The sequence below is a fragment of the Egretta garzetta genome, unplaced genomic scaffold, assembly GCF_000687185.1.
Source record: "Egretta garzetta isolate BGI_Z169 unplaced genomic scaffold, ASM68718v1 scaffold1322, whole genome shotgun sequence".
NCBI classification, from domain to species: domain Eukaryota; kingdom Metazoa; phylum Chordata; class Aves; order Pelecaniformes; family Ardeidae; genus Egretta; species Egretta garzetta.
The window spans coordinates 15534-38308 of record NW_009258986.1 but is presented as its reverse complement, the minus strand read 5'-3'; the positions used below and the strand labels follow the sequence as shown (position 1 = coordinate 38308).

At 38.0% G+C, this 22775-nt stretch overlaps 1 protein-coding gene across 1 annotated transcript; it reads left to right on the top strand.

Annotated features, from left to right (window-relative positions):
• Positions 1-4249: 4249 nt before the first annotated feature.
• On the top strand, positions 4250-21577 carry GNE (glucosamine (UDP-N-acetyl)-2-epimerase/N-acetylmannosamine kinase). Its single transcript, XM_009634651.2, has 11 exons — positions 4250-4452; positions 6600-7051; positions 8199-8351; positions 8803-9015; positions 9685-9772; positions 10852-11062; positions 14393-14522; positions 17445-17666; positions 18661-18843; positions 19517-19633; positions 20344-21577. Exons 1-11 carry the CDS (start codon positions 4289-4291, stop codon positions 20577-20579), a joined length of 2169 nt encoding a protein of 722 aa, XP_009632946.1. The 5' UTR covers positions 4250-4288; the 3' UTR covers positions 20580-21577.
• The last annotated feature ends 1198 nt before the right edge of the window (positions 21578-22775 follow it).

Sequence of the window (22775 nt, the reverse complement as noted above, 5' to 3'; positions counted from 1 at the left end):
ATCTAGGCGGGAGGTTGAAAGGCCTTCGTGCGTGGTCCCCTGCACGTCGCGGTACGTGGTGCGGGAAGAGTTTTGGGCCGAAATACCTGTAAGCGTACCACGCAGCGAAGCCGGGGTGGGGGGGTGGGGGATGAGGTGGCTCCGCGAGCGCAGGGGCAGGGCGCAGAGGTTGTGAAGGGGAGTAGTCTAGGCTCGTCGGCTTTGAAAAATCGTCGCTTTAGAAATGTGAATGCAGAACATACAGGTGGGATCATTTGTGGAACACCGATAAAGGGGTGTCTCGTGCACTTGAGACTTCTAACAGAAACGGTGAAATCTGGCCCAGAATTACCCGGTCCTAAAAAGTCTTTGAACCTCTAATAGTCCAGAAGCCTTAAGACGGGATATGGAAGAGCAGTAGACCAAAACAAGCAGAGATTCGTTATTTCAAGTAGTCCTCCATGGAGCACTGTTTTTTTTGCTTCTCCTTTCTGCTGAAGACCACTAGCCCCAGCAAGGGGGAAGAGGTAGACCTCGCAACAGGAAGATCCCAGACTAGAGAAGGCTGGCTAGATCAAACTCAGTGTGTCGTCAAACAGCTAGAAGCTAAGAGGCAACTGTTGGTGATTAATTATTTAAAATAATGTCAGTGAATGGTTCTGAAAAGCCTGCAAAACTTGTTAATAAATTCTAAAATGATAGTGGCAGCAAACTTAAAATTATATAGCTAGGGCGTTACAGCTCTGCTTGAAGGAATGTAACCGTTAATGGTTGAAGTTACAGGATGTAGCTGTTAACGGTTGAGGGGGCTTTGCCATTTCTTGTTGACAGTGATTGCTCTCTGAAAATACAGAATTATTTTTGCATTAGCAGGCTCAGAGTAGCTCGGAGTCAAGACAGGATTCTGTCTGGTTTTAAACTGTGATGTAGAAGTACATCACATGTCTCTTTAGAAATCGCCATCCAACTTAACCTGAAAAACAATAAAGTTAATTAGTGCTAAATTTCCCCATGTAGTTAACACTTACATTGCATCCTTGTCAGTCCTTTTGCTAGGGTAAATGTTTTGGTTCTTCAGAAAAACATGGGTTAAAAATGAGACAAACAGACAAACTGTGTCTGCACCAAGGGCCTTGCAACTTTTTGAAACTGTTGTGTTGCAGAGGTTTAAGGCAGTACTAAAAATAGTTCTGCTTTGGGGCTTACAGAAACCTGATGTTAACAGAAGTTGAAATACACAAATAGCACGAACTGCTTTTCATTCTAGTCAGTCCGTATGCCTTTGAAGTGTCCCCACATCTATATCTGAAGTTATTTCAAGGGACCATTACTGCGGCCAATGGCCACGGTAATTAAATGCGATCCATGTGGCCAGGAAGACGTACGACCTAGCAGTTCAGTGCTGGTAGGTCTGTGGTTATGGTGAACCATGAGGGTTTGGGGGTTTGGTTTGGTTTTTTTAACAACTTACAGACTTGCTATTTTTAGGAGATGGTATTTTCTGGATTTGTTTTGAAGTGTTCTAGATTTTTAGATAGTGCTTGAAGATCAAGGAGGACAGAAAACCAGTCTGCTTCCTAAAAGCTTGCTTTGCATAAATGAAAAGGTAACTGCTGTGTCGGAGGGGAAATGGTGGTTCTAGCTCAGGCAGGTAATTTGGAGTAAGCAGACTTTGGGTAAGCTCACTTTTGGCACATTCTGTGCCCTGTTACTCTGGCATTTCAGTTTCTATAGTATACCATATGTATGCAGGAGTGGCTGACTTGAAGAGCTTTGTGAGAGGTTTGCGTCAAATTACGCTAACGCCATTCGTGCAGTTTCAAAGGCGAGCTTACAGGGATCTCAGAAGTGGCCTTCACATCTTGAATTTTAATTTATTTGAATTAGTAGCTGGTTTTACCCATGCAACGACGGGATGTCCTGCTCAGAACCACCCTCCAAAGAGAGGTTATTTTAAAAATGAGAAAGCAGTGGTGGTTCCGTTAGATCTGAATCTAGCTGATGTGGTTTCAGGTTTCACGCGGTGATACAGGGTAACACCTACCTTTATACAGCATCTAAAATCCTGCAAAGAACTCTCTCTATGTTTTCAACACGAGGTACTGAATTTCTTACATACATTTGAAATACCCGAAGCCCGTTGGGCAAAAAGAAAGACAAGATTAAATTAAAACTGCCATCGTATATGCACATAACTGCAGATGTTTTCAGCATGAGGAAGTAATTGATATATTGAGTTACACTGTCAAAGGGTCAGGATTATCACCTGACCCTTTGATAGTGTAAAACAGTGACTAATTAATATATTACTTTAGAAATAAGGTTCAAATGTAAATTAAAATGAAGGGGCTCAATGTAAAACAAATAATACCTATTACTTTATGGCTGAATCCATAGAACTTAGCTTAATTTGTCATGGTATTAAGGAAATACTGAAATTCCTTGCTGTATCTGCTGTACTGAAGTTGCTTGGTGTAGCCACAGCTGCTTTGCTTGAGTAAATGAGAAATGCCCTTTCTTACGAGCTTAGTCATGGCAGCTGTCTTTGCTTTTTGTCACTTCAGTTTCATTCTGAAAGGTAGTGTGAACTTCTCCCTCAGGAATCATGGTGGTTGGAGTTAAACTAGAAGAAAAATCACTGCCAGTCATAGTTTTGGAGAGCCATCTTAGATTGCAAGTGGAGATTAGAAATGCCTCTCACCTTGGAGAACTTGGGATAGATTCTTGATCACCGTAACATGACTATTACACCAAAACATTGTTTCACTATGTGTGATAAAACCTGAACTAATCTGTGTTAAAAATAGGGAAATCTTTGGAAAGTAGTTGAATTTTGTACGTTTGGGGGGTGGGGGTGGGGTGTGTCACAATAGCTTTTTCTTTTAAAAATTCACTGAAAAAAATTAAATGTAATATAAAAGGAGCGTGAAATTGGATGTCAGTAGTGTCGTGCTTGCATAGCAGCTTCTCAGAAAGAGCTTCCCTAGCTATCAAAACCAGTAGAGAGACTGATACTGCTCTGTCTAACTCAGAGCTGAGCAATCCTTGTGCATTAATCTGGAAAAAGTTTACTTGCCATTAAGCTGGAGTAAAAATCCGACATAATGTTAGATTTCATACCGACAGGATGGTACTTACATGAAATCCAGTCACTTTCAAAAGCAGAACAACAGAAAACTTATGAATAGGTGGTCTGGTACCCTCTGCTACCAATTTAGTACTTTCTGTTTGGAGGGAGAGGAAATTTGGATTATTTTGGGGGAGTTATCGCTGTATCCTTTTTTTAATAGGCTTTTCTTTTTCTGTAAAATGTTTTTTTTTCTTTAATTGCTAGATGAAAGAAAAAAAAAACCCAAAACAAAAACAAAACCACCAAAAAAACAGGAAGGCAAAATGGTAAACAGCGTATAGGTAAACATTAAAAAAGATAACATAGTTAAATTATAATTAAAGTTTACAAAGCTGTAAAATTGGATTAGGGAAATCATCTTGTTACAGTAACAGTTGATGTTGCTTGTAAAATACTGTGTCTCTGTGGCATTTCAACTGTCAGAAAACCTTTAAACCCCCACGCTTTTATTTTTTCCCCAATAGCCTCCAAATTGCCTGATGATCATCATCATCCTTATTTGTGTCCTTGACTTCAAAAGTTGTTGTGTTATTGTAATCTAATATTGTCTTACTGAATATCTTGATGTACTTTGGCCTCCAAAATAGTATGGAAGGGTTTAGAAGTCAATGTTTAACTCGCTTTACCTCATCAAAGTGTGTTTAACAGATACATAAACGGACTCAGGCAAAAACTTTCTCTTTTTGTCCACAGAGTCTGTCAGTGGATGTATCTTTTACCAGTTTGTTCCATTGTGTGGTTTTGGAATATGAGATTTTTTTTCTTTCATTTACTAAGGCATCAATAGTTTTTCCACTTATACAGAATTTTCTGTCTGAACAGAAAAAAGGTCATTTTCCTGTTTAATACAGTTGAACTTCATAATAGTTAAATATTGTTTATATAGAATTTTTATGTATTACTTATAGAGGTATTAAAATTAAGTGAGTTTTAACTCAAAAAACCCCCAACTGTCCTTTTCTAAAGTCTTCTAATGATAGATACTGTAAGGTATCAGTTGTCCGTTATCAGTGGATGAGTTAGTGTATGTCCATGATTCTGGGCTGCCCTTGTGTATGCTGTGCATGAAGTCCACCATTTACTTGCTATAAATATTATTATTAATGCTGCTTCCTTTTTATTTTCCTATTTCAGGAAGTGTATTTCAAGAATCTTTCAAAACAGAAACAAAAAGAAGTCATGGAGAAGAATGGAAACAACCACAAACTTCGTGTTTGTGTTGCTACTTGCAACCGTGCTGATTATTCAAAATTAGCTCCCATTATGTTTGGTATTAAGGCAGAACCACAGTTTTTTGAGCTTGATGTTGTAGTGCTTGGTTCCCACCTGATTGATGATTATGGGTAAGGTGATTTCTTTGTATCTGCCAATCTGTTTCTGGGGTGTTAATGATAACGTCATGAATGTTGGATACAAAATGGTTGTCATCATGAATGTACACAATAAAAACTTGAATGTATTTTTTCAGATTTTGTTTCATTTTGCCGCTCCTTCTGAGATGGCATATTTCTGTATTTTTTTCAACCAATCTTGGAATTTTAGAAAGTATTCTGTAAATGCTGTAATTGAGATCTTTAACAGCATCACAGACTATATGAACTGAGAAACTCAATTCATTTAGATTTCCCTAAGAATCTGATGATTATGGAAAGAAAACGTGTTACAGTTTTTAATTATCACAGAGAAAAGATAATCTTAAGTCATTTTAAGTTACAGCTCTTTTGCTTTGCATAGTTAGTAGAGAAACTTAGATACTGGAGAAGCTTATATATTCCATATCTCAGGGGAATACTGTTGGTTGTTACTTCCAGGATTGTGGAGGAGGGAAAGGGTGGTTGTCTCTTTCTGACAGAATGAGTAACTGATAGATGTATTACGTATGGTGTGGCAGGAGAGATTAGGGTCCCCTCTATAACACTCTGTAAATAAGCAGTCAGACCACCTGCCTAGGAGGATGGAATGTCTTGGTCCAAATCGCTTCCTTTGGAAGGAATTCCCATGTCCCAGGTGAATATTCTCCTGTTTGCTGGAGAAAAGGCAGAAGGGACAGCATGCGTATTCTTGCTGGGTTTGTGGTTGTTGTTTTTGCTCAGCCTGCATTTACCATACTGGGCACAGTAAGTGAAATAGAAAGGAAAACACTTATTTTGCAAGTCAAAATCTGACTTTAGCATAAGGCTTGCAGCATATCAGCATTGTTGAGCTTTTAGAAATGTTACGCATATCTTCAAGTAAAGACTTCTTTGGACTTGGCATTGAGAATTTTTGACACTTTGTAAGTTACAGTGTGAGGAAGTTGTATTATCAAACTACCAAGACTGGAAGTTCCGCTGCTGCCCATTCTCAATATAGCGCTCTGTTCCTTGGTTCGTTCTGGATGCTGTTTCCATCTAATAACATAATATGGCAAGGTGAATTCAACACCACAAAACTAACCTGATTTAAATAAACAAAAAATCCCAAACTTCTTGCCAGATTAGCATGCTGAATTGCATCGTGCTCGATTGGAGAAGTACAGTAATCCCATTTCATTTGTTGAAGAGGAGAAAGACGGCCCTGATTTTTCTGTAGTCTTGAACCCTTTGCTGTCTCCAAGACTTGTGCAAACTAACGTGAAGTACTACTTTTTCAGTTCCAAGATGTTTAAAACCTGTCTCTCTGATGTAACTGATTTATAATGCACAAAGCAATAGAGATTTTGATCTGACATGTTGTTGTTAGTTGCTTTGTGGTCAGTATTTTTAAACCCTAGTACTGCTTGGGTGTCTGCAGACTACTTATGGCAGGTTTAGTGAATGTGGAAGACAGGTAATCTTATACAGATGCATGATCTTTCATATTTCAAAGGCGTAACTGTAAACAATAACAATTCTCAGTATCCAAGGAATATTTTAATTTTCTCATTATGTAATGAAGCTGGTAATATGTGTGGAAAACCTTTTCTTTAGTGCAAAAGCCCATTTAATTTGAACTTAGTGCTTCTTTGTGCAGTGATTTTTAAGTCTGTAAGTCTTGCTACAACTCAAAGACAGAATCTGAAAAATGGATGCTAGCTGCAACATGTTTTCCTTGAACATACAGGCCTCAGGTTTGCATCATGTCTGTTGTATCTGTACATTTGTCCAGCAAAGTCGATACATTAGTGAGGAGTCAACATACCTTTCCTGAAAGGAAATCATGCCATATCTATTCTCCAAAAGGCTCTGCAATCACATGAATAAAGAGTTTGATTTCTGAGGGTTTCCAGAACATGTTCAGCAAGGCTCCTCATTAAAGGTGTCTAGAAAAACTTGATGCTTGGAATACGAGGGAAGATCTTCTTATGGATGATGTTGAAATCTTAAAAACTAGTTTCCTCAGTGAAGGAGATGTGATAAGCAGGCCTTTGTTCAAACCCAGTACAACTATTCTAAAACGCAGTTATTTTGTCAAGCTATGTTGCTGTAAAGCCAAGTTGTATTTATTCTAACCCTTTTCTTCTTACCTTCAGTAACACCTATCGTATGATTGAACAAGATGACTTCGATATTCATACAAGATTGCACACCATTGTGAGAGGGGAGGATGAAGCAGCTATGGTGGAGTCAGTGGGCCTTGCATTAGTGAAGTTACCAGATGTCCTGAACCGCCTAAAACCTGACATAATGATAGTTCATGGGGACAGATTTGATGCTTTGGCCCTAGCCACATCTGCAGCCCTGATGAATATTCGCATTCTTCACATTGAAGGTGGGGAAGTCAGTGGGACCATTGATGACTCTATCAGACATGCTATAACCAAACTGGCCCATTACCACGTGTGCTGCACAAGGAGTGCAGAGCAGCATTTGATAGCCATGTGTGAAGACCATGACCGCATCCTTTTAGCAGGCTGTCCCTCGTATGACAAGCTTCTCTCTGCCAAAAATAAGGACTACATGAGTATTATACGCATGTGGCTAGGTGAGCAGTCACTTTGTATGTTTTTCATATGACTTTCAACACTAGACAAACGCAGTAACTAGGTTATCAGCCTGTGGAATCTGTTGACCAGTGGCTCTGAGAAAAGTACAGGAAAGAAACAGACAGACTTCTTGCTAGTAAGTTTAAGTTTGCTTAATTGGAGATGGTTATCAAGCATCAGCCTGCTTCTTCTCAAAAAAAATAGGATATTTGGTAACAGTGTCTATTGTTTCTTTACATTTTCTTTTTATTTTGATCTGTGTTCTACCATGTAGAGGTGGAAAGCTACAAATCTGTTCTAGTACACACATCTGGTCCTTTTGCCAAATAAAATAACTCCTTAAATAGGTAATTTCTCTGAGCTGAACAATTTAAAAACAGGACAGTCTTATATAAACAGTTATTTTGGTGTAAAGGATGTATTTAAATAGAATCAGCTGTTCAGGGCTAATGTAAAGAAAATCAAAGGGAATTTATATTATCAACATTCTTTGAAGGAATGCAGTGCAACAGGGGAACATGCACCAAAGGCTTTTGGTGTTCATATTAATTTACTTACAAAGAATTCCTGTAAACAATGGGGTTTTGTGTTTGCTTTTTATCTTTGACAAAGCAATTTCCTATGTGGCACAGTAACCCGTGTAGTTGGAAGCTGGAATCTTCTTAGATGAGTAGGTGAATATTTTGTAGACAAACTTTTTTATCAAATATACTAAAACAAGTATGACTGACTTTTTTAAAATTTAAAATGGGAATGAAGTCTTTGCTTGAGGATGGAGAACTGACAGAAAACCTGAGCAGCTTCAGGGCTTTCATGTTACTCCAGATTTACACTGGTGTGAGAACAGGCTCTTGACCCTGGTATAGTATTGCAAAGCTTTAGATGTAGGCCTGCAAGTTAACAATTTGTTGGGGTTTACGTAGTGGTTTCTAAAGTTATAAGACTTGCTTAAGGAGGCAAATAACAAGCTAGATACTCCTGGTACTTCTTTGAGTTTTTGTAGCTTTGAAATTTATGTGTTAGATATCTTATTCAGTGCCTTGACTGTTCAGGCTTTCACACTGGTAGTTTCAAAAGTATTTCTTCCCTTCCTCTTACTATTCTATGCCAATAACAAAAGCTTTTTCTTGGGCTCCATTTGGACAGGTGAAGATGTCAAAACCAGAGATTATATAGTTGCTCTGCAACATCCTGTAACCACAGATATTAAACATTCCATAAAGATGTTTGAGCTGACATTAGATGCACTCATCTCCTTCAACAAGAGAACACTTGTTCTGTTCCCTAATGTGGATGCAGGTGAGTAAAATGGGACACATAGCAGCTTGTCTTTAAAGCATACATTGGTTCTTATGGAGTGCTTTTATCCTAGAACCTCCAGCAAGATGGAAATAGCTGGATGGTCTCAGCATCAGGTTTGCATCCACTGCAGCTCCATGTTTACATTGCTGGAGGACATTTCAGCTTTTCAGTGTGGGGAGGAAGATGAAGGGGGAAACCATGTGACACGTAGAAGCAATATTAGTGCCTTTTAAATTAACTAAAAACTTGGGCCCAGCTCTGCAACTTAGACTGTGAGGATAAAAAGAGAACAAAACCAAATTGGAGCTGGCAACTCAATGAACAGCTATTGGCTCCTTTGCATGTTTAACAATAGAACTTGTAATAAATATATACTTATATAATAATTATTTATGTAGTAATTTATATAATAAATTATTCATTTATTCTACCTCTTGTTTTTCTGTAGGAAGCAAGGAGATGGTTCGGGTGATGAGGAAGAAGGGCATTGAACATCATCCCAATTTTCGGGCAGTAAAGCATGTCCCATTTGACCAGTTCATTCAGCTAGTTGCTCATGCTGGTTGTATGATTGGTAACAGCAGTTGTGGTGTCAGAGAGGTGGGAGCATTTGGCACACCTGTCATCAACTTGGGGACACGTCAGACAGGAAGAGAAACAGGTACATGTTTGCTTAACTACTTAAATTTCTTCATGGTTCTGAGGCTTTTTTTGTTCCACAGGATAAAGTCGAACGAATGCTTGACAGAGGCCATCTTGCCGTATCAGTGCAACATAATTTTTGACCCATTTTAAAGCTTCGCTGGCTATTCCTGTATCATGTTAGTGCTGCTTGTGTGTTTTACGTAAGATAATGAGGCTTTTATCTTTATATATTTCCATTTGCAGTGGATACCATTTAGCAGAATAGGGAACTAATTGTTTACCTTTATACAGCTAGTTCGATGTTTGACATGTATTAAAATTTCACTTCAAAAAATATGAACTCTTCACCCATCAGCAAGTAACTGTATTGTGGTATTTTACAGATATGCAGATATGACACAAATAGTCATTTACACCCTGTTTTTACTCATGCATTTTAAATTTAATAATAAAATTCTGCTCTCTAGTGTTTTGTAATGCATGACAGCATATCATAGGAATCACCATTGCTTTACTGGGAGCAAGGAGAGGCATGTTACTGATGAAAAGTGATGTCAATCTGGCTGGAGTCTTTCCTGCTCAGAGGAAACAAAAATAATTATTTCTTTATTTCTAAAGCAGTTCTTATCCTCTAATGTAATTTGAGGAGCTGACCTGTCCTATTATGTTAACTTCTGTCATCCAGGTGAAAATGTTCTTCACGTTCGTGATGCTGATACACAGGATAAGATTTTGCATGCTCTGCAGCTGCAGTTTGGTAAACAGTATCCATGGTAAATACGTTCATCTTGCTTCATTGCAGGGGGTGTTGAAGCAGTGGAGTAAAAGGCATTCAGTCCTGAGGTGGTTTATCATGCTTGATTGGAGTGCTTTTAATGCATTAGTCTGAGGTTACAAATTATTTTTTATTCCTCATGCATCATTCAGAATCACAGTGCAATGTTCAATATGCAGATTAGTACTTGTAGAGCAAAATATTACTAGTAATATTCTGATATAACTAGTAATTTAACATCCAACAGGAATGAAGAGGACAAAATTCGTATGGTAGCTTGGACTAGGATGACTAAGAGAGCTTGTTCCATAGGAGCAGCATGGGGGAGAACATCCTGTCTGCCTACCTTCTGACTTGTGCCTGAAGGACACACTACTTTATAACTGGATTGAGCTCAGGCACAATACATAGCAAGTCCTGAGTGCAAGCTTCCAAGGGAGCTGCAGGATTATAGCAAGATGCTCTTTGTTATTCTTCAGCCCTACAGTATTGACTCTCAGTTCTTTAAGTTCTTACAAACTTCAAGAGACAATATTTCCCTAATTAAGGATAAGAATCAAAAGTATACTTCTTAAGAACCTCAACAGAGTAATAAAACTGAATTCTGTAATACCAGATGTCTGACACCATGTATGATAATATTTTAAAACCAGAATTACGTGTTGCAAACTGACATGAATGTGCCGTTGTCATCTGTGTGATAAGTACAGTTTGTCTGGACATGTAGCATGTACATAAACGTTCCATAATTTTAGAGCTTTATAATGTGCATCCTTTCATTAAACTCTTAATTTTGTTTTTATTGATATCATTAGCATTCCAGTTTTCTACATTCCATGTTTTGTATTCCAAAATTGAGCTAATGCCCAACTTGCACAGTCAACAGTGTGATCTTCAAACTACTGACACTACCTACCATACCCCATAACAGACTTGGGTAGTGTGAGCTGCAGTGTTGTCATAGTAGCTATATCATAATTTTGTAGTGACACAGTGTTACAGTCTTCTGTCATATAAAGAACTTTACAGATTTTATTATTATTTCCAATTAAATTGGTTCTTTTTTTCATATTATAGCTCAAAAATATACGGAGATGGTAATGCTGTCCCAAGGATTTTGAAGTTTCTCAAATCTATTGACCTCAAAGAGCCACTGCAAAAGAAATTCTGTTTTCCTCCTGTCAAAGATAATATCTCTCAAGATATTGACCACATTCTAGAGACACAGAGTGCTCTGGCTGTGGATCTAGGTGGAACAAATCTCCGAGTAGCAATTGTCAGTATGAAGGTAAATATTCTGTTGTGCTTTTTAGATATTCTGCAAACTCCATTGGGCTTTGTGGGTTTGCTCCTGCAGTGGGGATATGGGGTTATGAAGCAAAAGAGCTCCAAAACAAAGCAGTCCTACTGGCTGTTGGCGTTGAGGGGTAAGGTAATTTTCCCTCCTTTGTTGCACCTCTCGTACAGTCTTGATACAATTTGCCTCCTGGTTTGCTCTTCTGAGGCTGCTGTTAAACTGGCAAAGCCCACTTGCTGATGCATGGTCCTAGCTGCTCCCTCTCTGTGTGGAGTCATACAGACCTTGAAGAATAGGACAACTTTCAGATGTGTTGGTTTCCTATAAAAGGTGACTCAGTTCACCCTGCAGCTTTTTGTAGGTTGAGCAAAAAAGGGCAAGGCTCCAAGAGCAGTCTTTTTACTTCGTGGCTGCCTTACACAGCCATGTAGTGGACATACACAACCATTTTGAGCAACAACCAGCATCTAGCAAAGCAGTTTACTGAGGGAGAGTGGTTCATGGTGGTTGGGTTCAACATACAAAACTTTGCATCTCTTCTACCAAGAGAAGAACAGGCCATAATCAAAAATTCTCAGTATCTACTTGCATAGAAGCACAATCATTAAGACAGTGCCAAGCCTCAGCTGGAACAGTGTCACCATAATGTATCACACCACAGAGATGTAGACCATTTGGAGAGAGAATCAGGAGAAAAACCATAGTAATTATTACAGACATGGAAAACAGGGAAAAGTTTAAGAAACTGGATTTGTTCAGTCTGGAGAAGAGGAAACTGGGGAAAAAAAAAAAAGCCTTCAGATATGTAGAAACCTCTTCCACAAAGAGAAAAATCAGATTCACTTGTGCATGAAGAAGTAGAAAAGTATTAAAAGGGCAGAAGGGAAAATTATTTTAAAGTTTTTCTTATTATCCAGCTTGGCTGTCAATGCAAGAGACGGCTGGAATAGATAGCCTGGTAGGGTATGGTGTTTTCATTGCTGAAATAGTAGGAAGTGGTTTGAAAAGGTCTCTTAAAACCAGCTGAATTATAGTTTATTGATCTTGCAGTGGAAAAGGGTGGTGGGTTTGAGTTGTATGATGATTCCTATCAGGCTTTTTGGTTTGGTTTTTTAATTGTGTTGACCATGTGCTTTGATGCATGAAAAGCGGTGCTTGATGGTTTAATACCATCATCAGAGTAAGTAGAATTTGATACATACTCTAGAGTTCATAGAGACTTTAAAGATTGAGTAAGATTGTGAGTCTGAAGCCCCTCTCTTCCTGTCAAAGTAACCTATTTGAAATAGGCTTAAAGTTACAGCTTTGTAAGGATGGAGAGATGTTCAGGTTTAGGGATACTATGTGATGTAATGGTCTCCATGCTTAGAAGTTCCTCAACCCATTTCTCTGGTAATGGCACAGCAGGAAGCTTTCGTTTACCTGTGTCATAGCACTAAGTATGCATTGCTTGCATAGCTCTGCTGTAGACAACATACTACAAATGTTCGACAGCTAACTTAGAAAGATTACTTGGTGATGGTGTAAAAATATTTGATATAATTCGAATCCAAGTTGATAAATTAAAGGCTAGTTAGGACTGAAGAGTTTTAACTCATTTAGATACCCATCTTCCTGGAGGGGTTAAAAAAACCCTTAAAAATCCTGAACTCTGCAGCACTTTAAAGATGCGAATAAAACTCACGTTGAGAAGTCTTTGGCTTTTATGCTCAAAAGTATTGGACAATTACTCCTACTGTTACACTGCCTACTTCCAGATAGCTAGATCAGTTAGACATATTTATCCAGAAAGAAAAAAGCAAGCTTCCTGAAGAAAGATGAAAGGCTATGTAAATTGATCTGATATGATCCAGAATTTTCGTATTAATTTAATAATGTCTGGCAGATCTTTAAGATTTTAAAGAAAACTTGCAAATGTATAATTTTTTTAGAAGTAAAATTGACACCACATTTTCTGCCAACACAGCCAGGAAAAAAATTAATTTAAAAAAATCCTGTCCATTTTGCAGAGTGTAGCATGAGGTGGCATTTATGAAAGTTGAAATATTAGCAAGTCAGAGTGAAAAGGACCAGACTTTCATAATAAAATTTATGCAACAGGTGTAAGCATTTAACAGGAAATGACAGAGTTGAAGGGGTTTTCTTCACGAACAAAATAACTGAGTTTTCAAAACCTCCTTTTAAAAGCTATTATGTCTCCTGATAATGTTTGCTGCAGTCTTGCCTTCCAAAATAGTTTCCTCTGACTCCCCTCCCCCTCCAAACCAAAAATGAAGGGGAAAGTAAATATCATAAAAATCCCCAAACCCTATTGCTGATGTGATGCTGAGATGGTAGGATCTAATACTCAAACCATTGATGTCTTGGAATTTTCTAAGTTGTTTTGGCAACGGTGACTCTCCTATGTTGCATATAGACTGTCTTTATTACTCCTTTTTGCTTAGTTGTGTTAATACACTGCTGTTCATGTAGATATGTTGTAGAGTAGTGAGGATATAATAGGGAGAATAACATCATTGAGCAGCATATTTTATGCAATTTCCTGGCCTAATCTTCCAATATTGACATTACATTAAGATGAGTTCCTTAGTACCCCCAGATTCAGGCATGGATAATGAATGCTTTCATTACCACTGCATGACTTCTAGGGTTGAAAATAATTCCTTCCTCCTGGACCCTCCCTCCCCCATACAACATATATCATGGTAGATAGTACTCCAGAAATATTTCAAGTTAGTCAGAAGTGTAATTGCTTAGAAGAAAAGTTATTTCTGAAAGGACAGTAAATTTTGCATTGAAACATCTAGCATTTCTCTCTGGCTGACTCTCTTCCTGCTGGTAAAATAGCAGTGTCTGTGACACCATGCAGAACTTTCATGTAGTGAAACTGGAAACATTTTATTCTTCAATCACTATGGGTTTTCTGTCCTTTTTAGCAATTGCTACTCTCTTACTTTTTTAAAACTCTTTATAGTATTGAGCTGAAGTGCATTGCTTTATCATGGTTTACTCCTAACAACAGTTCCAGTAACTCCTGTGACATTTCCTTAGACAATCCATGTGTTCCTTAAAATATGTATTTTATTTCAGGTAGGGGATGTCGATTACAGAAGCAGAATGTAAAGCCTAATCTTGCAAACTTGTCCCCCAGAGTTGTCAGAAACACCCTGTAGGACTAACATCTAAGACATCCACCTGTATTATTTTTAAGAGAGAAGTTATGACTCTCCATTTACAAGCTGACCTGTAGTTTAAATCGAAGAGAAATTTCATCATCAAGTACATTTATATGGAGCATGTTTTGTTGGTTTTAATTTCTAGGGTGAAATAGTTAAGAAGTATACCCAGCTCAACCCTAAAACTTATGAAGACAGGCTAGAATTGATTCTAAAGATGTGTATAGAGGCTGCATCGGAGGCAGTAAATGTGAACTGCAGAATTTTGGGAGTAGGTAAGTTAACAAATACTAACTTTGTATTTTCATTAAGTTTTTCAACATTAAATGAAATCACTACTGATTAATTTAAATTACTTTTCTCAAATCAGTTTTGTGCATTTTAAGCTCTGAAATTATATTAACACAAAAACTTGCGTAAATGTCTGTGAAAAAGAGAAGCTGACTATAAAGACTGAAGTTGCCCCAGTCTGTAACAGCCTTGAAAGCAATCTAAGTTATATCTAAACTATAGCTAAAATGTGTGGTATGTAGATTTTGTGGATATTGAAGCTCCCTGAAGTCTCAGAATTGTGAATCAGATGCTTAATGTATATTGAAACAGCTCTTGAAACAACTGCAGCTGGGTCAAGTTTCCTCTGTTGTCTGTAAGCCTTTCTTTATGGCCAGGATCAACGATCAACTGTGCAGCAAAATCCTCAGTTACACTAGGGCAGACTAAAAAGGCTAAAATGTTAGATTAAATTTGCAGCTAAAAGACATGAAAGCAGCCATTTGTTGATATCCAGTTTACTTACGCTGTAGTAGAGTTCCAAGCTAAACTATGTGTTTATACCAGACAGGACTTCTTCAGTTTCATCATGACCGGAAGCCCTGGTTTTAGATATTGCAGTTATTTATGAAGGTGTCAATTAATGGATTTTTGAGGAGGACATAAAATCCTCATTTTAGATGAGAAATGCTCCAAAAGAAGTTTGTTCCAAACCAAAACTTACTTGAATCACACAATAGGAAGAAAAGTTTATTTGAACAACTTCTAAAAGTATTTTTCAAAGCAATGTGAAGTACACAAAGCCCTCAGAAGAAATCTGTCAGAACTTCAGATCAAATCTTTCAGACTATCTGTTGGGTAATACACATGACTTAACCACCCAAATGGTTTTATTGTGTCCAAATGCTAAGTCATGAAAGCCTCGTAGTTCCTGTAGAAAAGATGGTAAACTCTACAGTAGTCACTGTTGCAGGTATCTAAGAACAGTTCACCATCAGCTACATTTATTAGAATAATGAAACCATCAACTGGTTTACAGAGGTTTATATATGCAGAAAAAACTTCCCTTTGGTTTGTCATTTTACAAGAATTGCGTTCCTACTTATTCCTCAGCCCCCTTCCTTCTGTGACTGATTGCTTACTGTTCAGTTACTGAGTAATGAGGGGATGAGTTGTGCTGCAGAATAAAAAATTTCTTACCTGGGTATTTTTGTTAGCTGTTCTTTGCCTCATTTAGACTCATAGTTTGAATCAGAATACTAGCTGAAATTGAAAGTTGTCTTTACAGAAGGACACATACTTCCTATGGGAATAATTAATGTATTAGATTCTAGTCATTTCATTAAGGCTAATAATCATAAGAAGTTCCTTTAACTTTGGTGAAATTTTTGCAAGACTGAGCAGAAGGGCTGGATTTAATCCTGGACTTTTTATCAGTAACAGTGGCCACCTTCCAGCTATCATAGGTAAGGCTAAAAGTAATAACCATTGGAAATTAATAAGGCGAAAGAGCTACTAACAGAAAGCAATGAAAAAAACTGTTTCCTCCTTTTAGTCCTACAAACTGCTGTCAGCTTTCAAAATACTAGCAACACAAGCATAACTTTGATTGAAGAACTCCCACTAATACAAAACAGGTTTGTAGAGTGATGAAGAAGTAGGACTCTGGAAAAAAAAATAATTTTCAACATCTTTTGTCTTGATGATCAGGTAAGTCTTGATTGCAACAGCTCTGTAGTTAGTTTCAGTTTGGGAGGTTTTGGTTGTGGGTTTTTTTTTTCCCCACTCAGAACAAAGCATTTGTATTAAAAAAAGCTTTGTGAAAATAAGGGAAAAGTAAAGACTATCAGGCCCAAAGGACACTGGCAGACTGATATTATTTTTTTTTTTTTTTACATTTACAAATTTACACAAATTTAAAACTTTTACACATTACACAGATTTAAAACCAAAGGAGACCCAGATCTATACACAAATGTTGCACAGAGGTAATTGTGAGAGCTATTTATTGCAATTAGGCAGTATTTAAGTTATCTTCCTGGAGCTGATAGTAGAGAAAAGAGGATAAAGACAGAGCTTCTGCTAGTTCCCATAGTAATTTACATCAGTTACAGAATTGTGGCATTTAGAAAATATAGATGTGTTTTACTAAGCTATTGCTGAGTTAGCAAGTAAGTATAAATAAGGTTTTGTTGTAATAAACATTTGGTGACACAATGATACAATCTTTGTACAAGAATAATAGGTAAGATGTTCAAACTTTGTTGGCTAGAGCTAAATAAGCTCCATAATAGAGGGGCCTGCTTTTCAGAGGTCCTGACAAGAGTCCATCAACTTTGGAAGCCTCTCCAGCTAGAGAAAACTGGTTTGGCTAAGAGTTAATAGCCATTATTCCATTCAGTAGACAAATCTCTGAACACAATCTTGATTTTTCTGGAGTGTATTTTTAAGTAGAAATTACTGCTCAAAATCCAGTGATTACTTCTAGTCATTCTAAATCTTGAGAGTTACAGGAAATTTCAGGACAATTCTATTGTTCCAGGGTTTGAAAAATTTATTTTGTACAGTTTGCTGCTGTATGTCTTTACTGTATGACTGAAAAGAAACAGACGTATTAAGTGGCTTGTTGCAGTCTTGCCTGAAGTAAGAACACTAACTCTCTGACTAACACTTAACAACTACCCATCTTGTTATTCTTAAGATACTGGGTGCATTGTGATTGCAGCAATGGAGTTCTATGAATGATCTTTACATGTCAGAAATTGCACTGCCAGTAATACTTAGAAATTTTTACTTTCACACTCTGCTTCAAATCCTAGTATTAGAAATAAAAATACTTGACTTTGTAAAGCAAAAAATAGATCTTTTACTTAAAGTATTACACAGACTTAATTTTGATTTTTCTCTCCTGAATTTCTGGGACTTAGGTATTTCCACAGGGGGACGGGTAAACCCTCGAGAAGGAATTGTGCTTCACTCTACAAAACTCATTCAGGAGTGGAGCTCTGTGGATCTCAGAACTCCAATATCTGATGCTCTGCACCTGCCGGTCTGGGTGGACAATGACGGAAACTGTGCTGCTCTAGCAGAGAGGAAATTTGGTCATGGAAAAGGAATAGAAAATTTTGTAACACTCATTACTGGTACAGGTGGGTATGTTCAATGAAACCCAAAGTCAAAATACCAGCACCATCATTCAAAGATTCAGCTGATCTTAAAAGTATAAACACCACCACTCTGCCTGCAAAGCTGTGATATACCAGGTTCTTAAACCAAAAATCCTTTTGCCACTATATCTATTTGTTTCTTTTAGGGTACTCTTTAATTTTTTCAGACAAATGAAACCTTTGCATAGTATAAGCTTCTTGATAAAAGGGGTTCCGCTGATACAGCTATGCAGGCAAACAATTTTTTCAAAAATAAGGAAAATCTGAGCAACTTCAGCTGGAATAATTTTGCTTTTTTCAGCTTTATGGCTTAATTCTTTTCCAGCTGCAGAAATCCAAGTCAGATCAGGATACGTATCTAGAAGATCAGCAACTGAATGATGCTTACTGTATCTCAAAAGCAAATGTGGGGTAATGTTTCTCCATTGTTAAGTACATAGTCCTTTAGAATCGTGGCATTAACCAGCTGATGAATCCCCACACAGGGTTTGGGAAGGGGCAGCAGAGGACTGTAGATTTAAGTGTCCTGTCTCTCTAGCACACAGGTTTAGCTGTCTAAATACAGCATTAAAACATCTCCTCTGAAATGCGGGATTTTAAGGCCACTTGAAAGGTTAGTTTTGCGCATAAAGAGCGTGGCTCGCAAGCTTAAAAAAGTCTGTCATAGTAGTTCAGTAACATCCTTAGGCTTTTTAAGAAAGGAAAAGCATGATATACCATTTTGATACCTATATGAACAGGAGGGGAGCCTATGAGCTTGCTTATTAATTGTGTCCAACAGAGAAGAGTTCTTCAATAACCAGTAATTTTTGGTTTCCAGTATAGAATAGGATTAACGCACATTTTATCCTGTCTGTATTACAATAAGCAAATGTCAATGGCCTGTAGAATTGGGGCCTTTAAAAACTGTATTTTATGGTTGATTTGTTTTTGGTTTTGTTTTTTTAAAATTGTAGAAGTTTTCATATCTTTGCAGGAATTGGAGGTGGAATCGTTCATCAACACGAATTGATCCATGGCAGTTCTTTCTGTGCAGCTGAGCTTGGGCATATTGTTGTATCTTTAGATGGACCAGAGTGCCTGTGTGGTAGCCAAGGATGTATAGAAGCATATGCCTCTGGAATAGCATTACAGAGAGAAGCTAAGAAACTGCATGATGGTATCTATATACTTTATTTTTGAAAACATCATTACTAAATTGCGGTATAGGAAGAAATTTGCAAAGATGATATTAAGAAAAATAGACGTGCCATTTTTTTCAGGGAGAAGATGAGAAGAGGTGTATAGGCAGCCAGATAGGATTCCTGTGTATGGCCAAGCCAGGAGCTGCCACAACCTGTATAGTACAATACAATTCTTCTTCAATGATGGCAAGACCCAGGGCAAGCCACATTTGGAACCACTGGTCTCAAAATTACCAGAAGCATGTAGTAGAGTTTAGTCTCTCCTTTTAAAGAATGCTCTAAGGTAATCTGACAGGCATTCTGTGAGGTTTGGTTTCACAGTGACAGTCTTTCAGCGATAGCTTCTCAGTCTTCAGTAAGTTTTGAGAACATTTATATTTTATTTCATTAACTTTAGGGGCTGATGAGACTAGTGAATTACCATAACTGTTTGAGTTTGATGCCCTCCTTCTACAAGTAGTTCCCTGAATATGGATATGACTGCTTTGGCTAAACTCAGGGTTGGACAGATTGCTCAGGATTCAGATTGCTTCAGTGTGCAAGTAAAAAGAGATGCAAAGCTCTTAACTGCCTATTTGTCACCCTCCATTTCTTGACTTACCACATCACCATGTTTTTCTCTTTACTTCTCTCCTCCTCTTCAAACAGAGGATCTGCTTTTAGTAGAAGGAATGTCAATGAAGAAAGAGGAGGTTGTTAGCGCTGCACATCTCATTCAAGCAGCTAAACTCGGGAACACAAAAGCAGACAGCATTCTCAGAACAGGTGAGAACATAGCCCAAAGTGTGGAACCCTCCCATGATTAGATTTTGAGGGATACAGAGACGGTAATGCACTGTAACACTACAAACATGAGGACCTCTATATAAAATCAGTCGTGGTAATGAAATGTTAAATATAAATGGAGAAAATGTGAGCAGAGTGTGTATTAAAAGTCTGTGTTCCAATAAATGAGAAGATGAAAAGTTTCTGCAAAGATCAGTTAAAAAAGTGGGGTCTCAACATTCTTATATTGGAAAATTTGGGCACATTTCATTGTAGGCAAGTGAATGGCTAGTCTGAGCAAGCAAAGCCAATTTACATAGTACTTTACATGGGATATTTTACTGTTTTACTAGCTTTAAAGACAGTCTTCTTCCTCATACATAGCTGATAGCACTAAGATGGTAAAATAATACTTTCCTATTTTCTCTTAGCTTACTAGAGTGGTAATGCATTGTTTTGTCTTTCACATCCATATCACTGGATAATGCATTATTGTGCAATAAAATTGCCTTTTTTTTTTCTTTTCCTTTTGAAAGAAAAATTAATAGCACACTCCTATTATCTGATTAAATAAACTCAAAACTGTTTGATCTATGGAATAGAATGCTTTGCTGGCAGTGTAATTCACTACTAACAGACCTATTTCAACAACTGATGCTACAACTGCTTTTGAGTATTCTACTTAATTTCTTTTTATTTTACCTTTTCAGCTGGGACAGCATTAGGCCTTGGAGTTGTGAACATTCTGCACACCATGAACCCCTCTCTTGTGATCCTTTCTGGAGTTCTAGCTAGCCACTATGTTAACGCTGTCAAAGACGTGATAAATCGACAGGCTCTATCCTCAGTTAAAACTGTGGATGTAGTGGTCTCAAATCTAGCAGATCCTGCTCTTCTTGGAGCTGCTAGCCTGGTACTGGATTATACTACACGTAGAATATACTAGGTACCTGGAAGAATTACAGAAATGAACTATTCAAATTCCTAATGGGTGGAGGGTATACTTTGCTCAAAACTTCTCTTTGATGACAGCAGCTACTGAATCTGAGTAGTGTTCTGAATACTTGGTGACTACTTCAGCATTTCCTAGTTGAGATACTATCTTTTTTTATTTTTCGTAAATTTCATCCTGACTTCATAGGAACTAATGTGCAATTCTGTTGTTTTTAATCACCTCTGTTAGTAAGCCCATATGTTGCTTTAAGTGCAACTGAATTATTTAAGAGCGTATCTTGATGTATGGTAGGAAATACGTGTATGGTACGTCAAATTAGAGGAAACATTTGGGGATCGATATCTCATTTCACACCTATGAGAAATGAGAAGTCTACAATGTGACCAGCTTTTCAGGCTTCCACAAAGCAAATATGATGTAATCACCAATAGCAGGTAGTAATTTCAGTGGATGGAGATGAGGGAAGCTGCCTCTACAATCAGAAAGGCTGCATCTGGAAATTGTGGTTCATGAAGGACTTGGTGGAGGCAGTTATTTATTACATCATCTTCAGAGGGCAGAGTCCCATTTCAGAAGCTTGCACATGAAGGAAAAAGGATGATGGTCTAGTGAGCTTACAGCCTGCAGAGCAGTCCAAACAAACTGACAAGTGTAGCAGTGAGCATCTTTGTCTTCTGGCTATGGCCAACAGTAAATTACTTGAATTTTATTGTTTGGGGGTTTCTCGAGGGACTTGTGTCTACTACTTTGCCAAATTAGCAGAGAGGAGACTGGTTATTCTTTGGTAGCCAGTTAGCTGAAATTCAGTTATGTGGCACATCCAAGCGTAAAGACTCTACCTTTCAAGAAATCTTTTCCACAGCAGAGTGAGATAGTGCATCTCCACAGCAGTTCTGGTGGCTGCAGGTACTCTGTTCTTTTCCCGCATTCACCATTAGCTCGCAGGATGGAAAGTCAAATCTGAGCCTCACCTTCAAGACATTCAGAAGCCTGGGAACAAAGTATGTCAAATACCAGTGAAGTCTTGCCTAGGTAAACCATGGTTGATGTTTCTTCAACTAGTCCTTCTCTCTCATATAGTTCTGTCTTCATCCAGCTGCTTTTTAGCACACTTTCAAGATACTGTAGTAATGACAACTATTTGACACGAGGAGAAACTAAAGAACAGCTATCAGCTATCCCAGAAAGAAGATACCTGTGGAGGAACAGTCACAAGACCATCCTCTGTTCTGCATTTAATGGCCTATTTTGACATTGAACTCGGCCACCACTGATGATGTTATTTTCAGAAGCCCAGTAATGTACTAGTACAGGGGAATAAAAAGGGCTATTTCCACACTTGAACTTCTTCTCCAACCAAAATGAAAAAAGCTTCTACAAACTGCTGGACAATAATCTTGGACTGAATAGCTGTTAGTGTAGTGAACCACTCTGCTGGCTAATTCTGGGATATAATCTACACAAGTTGCCTTGACTTCATGCTCTGTTCCACAAGGAATGCTTACTGAGAACTCACGTCTTCATAGCAGACTTCAGAAATACCACCAGATCTCCTTTTCGCTATCTCCAGGAATAATTGTGCAGCCTCTATACCACAGTTTTTCTCTGCATCAGCAAATACTGGCTTTTAACTATTTACGAAGTTGTAGTCGGCTTTATGTCGCCATGGGTTCTTAGTTCCTTCTCCTAGGTGACTTGGTTTACTTGGTGACTCCTAGTAGCTTCAATACCAGACTGGTAGCTCCAAGGTCAAGAAGAAAGCAGCTTTGGTCTACTCTCCTCAAGGTCGGGAGTAACAGTGTTGAGGTTCTAACAGAGAGGGGTGTTGTTGTTTGATCCTCTAGCATCACAAGGAATGCCTGACTAAAAGTGGGACCAGGCTTTTGCTTTCCAGACCTCCTAAAGCTAGGATATTTTTGATATCTCAGACTCCAGATGTGTTTTTCCCTAGCAGCTGAAAGGAGGGTACAGGCATAGAGAAAACATGAAAGACTAAAAAACACTTGAAAAGTTTTACTCTAAGCACCTTTAACATCTAGTCCTGCTAAGAAAATGGTTCTTCAAATGCTTTTGGAAACATCTTTTTCTGTCAACTGGACAAGAACCTGCTGCATATGTGCAAGTGGTGCAGAAGTCCTTGCAGTTTTCCCTCAGAGGTTTGTGGGTTTATAAAATAAGAAAAAAGAA

What these genes read in the sequence shown, in the direction of transcription:
- GNE (XM_009634651.2), top strand. Translation starts at nt 4,289, where the DNA reads ATGGAGAAGAATGGAAACAACCACAAACTTCGTGTTTGTGTTGCTACT. An exon ending in TTTGGTAAACAGTATCCATG is followed by an intron (nt 9,773 to 10,851) that starts GTAAATACGTTC and finishes TTCATATTATAG; the next exon opens with CTCAAAAATATACGGAGATG. An exon ending in AGACAGCATTCTCAGAACAG is followed by an intron (nt 19,634 to 20,343) that starts GTGAGAACATAG and finishes TTACCTTTTCAG; the next exon opens with CTGGGACAGCATTAGGCCTT.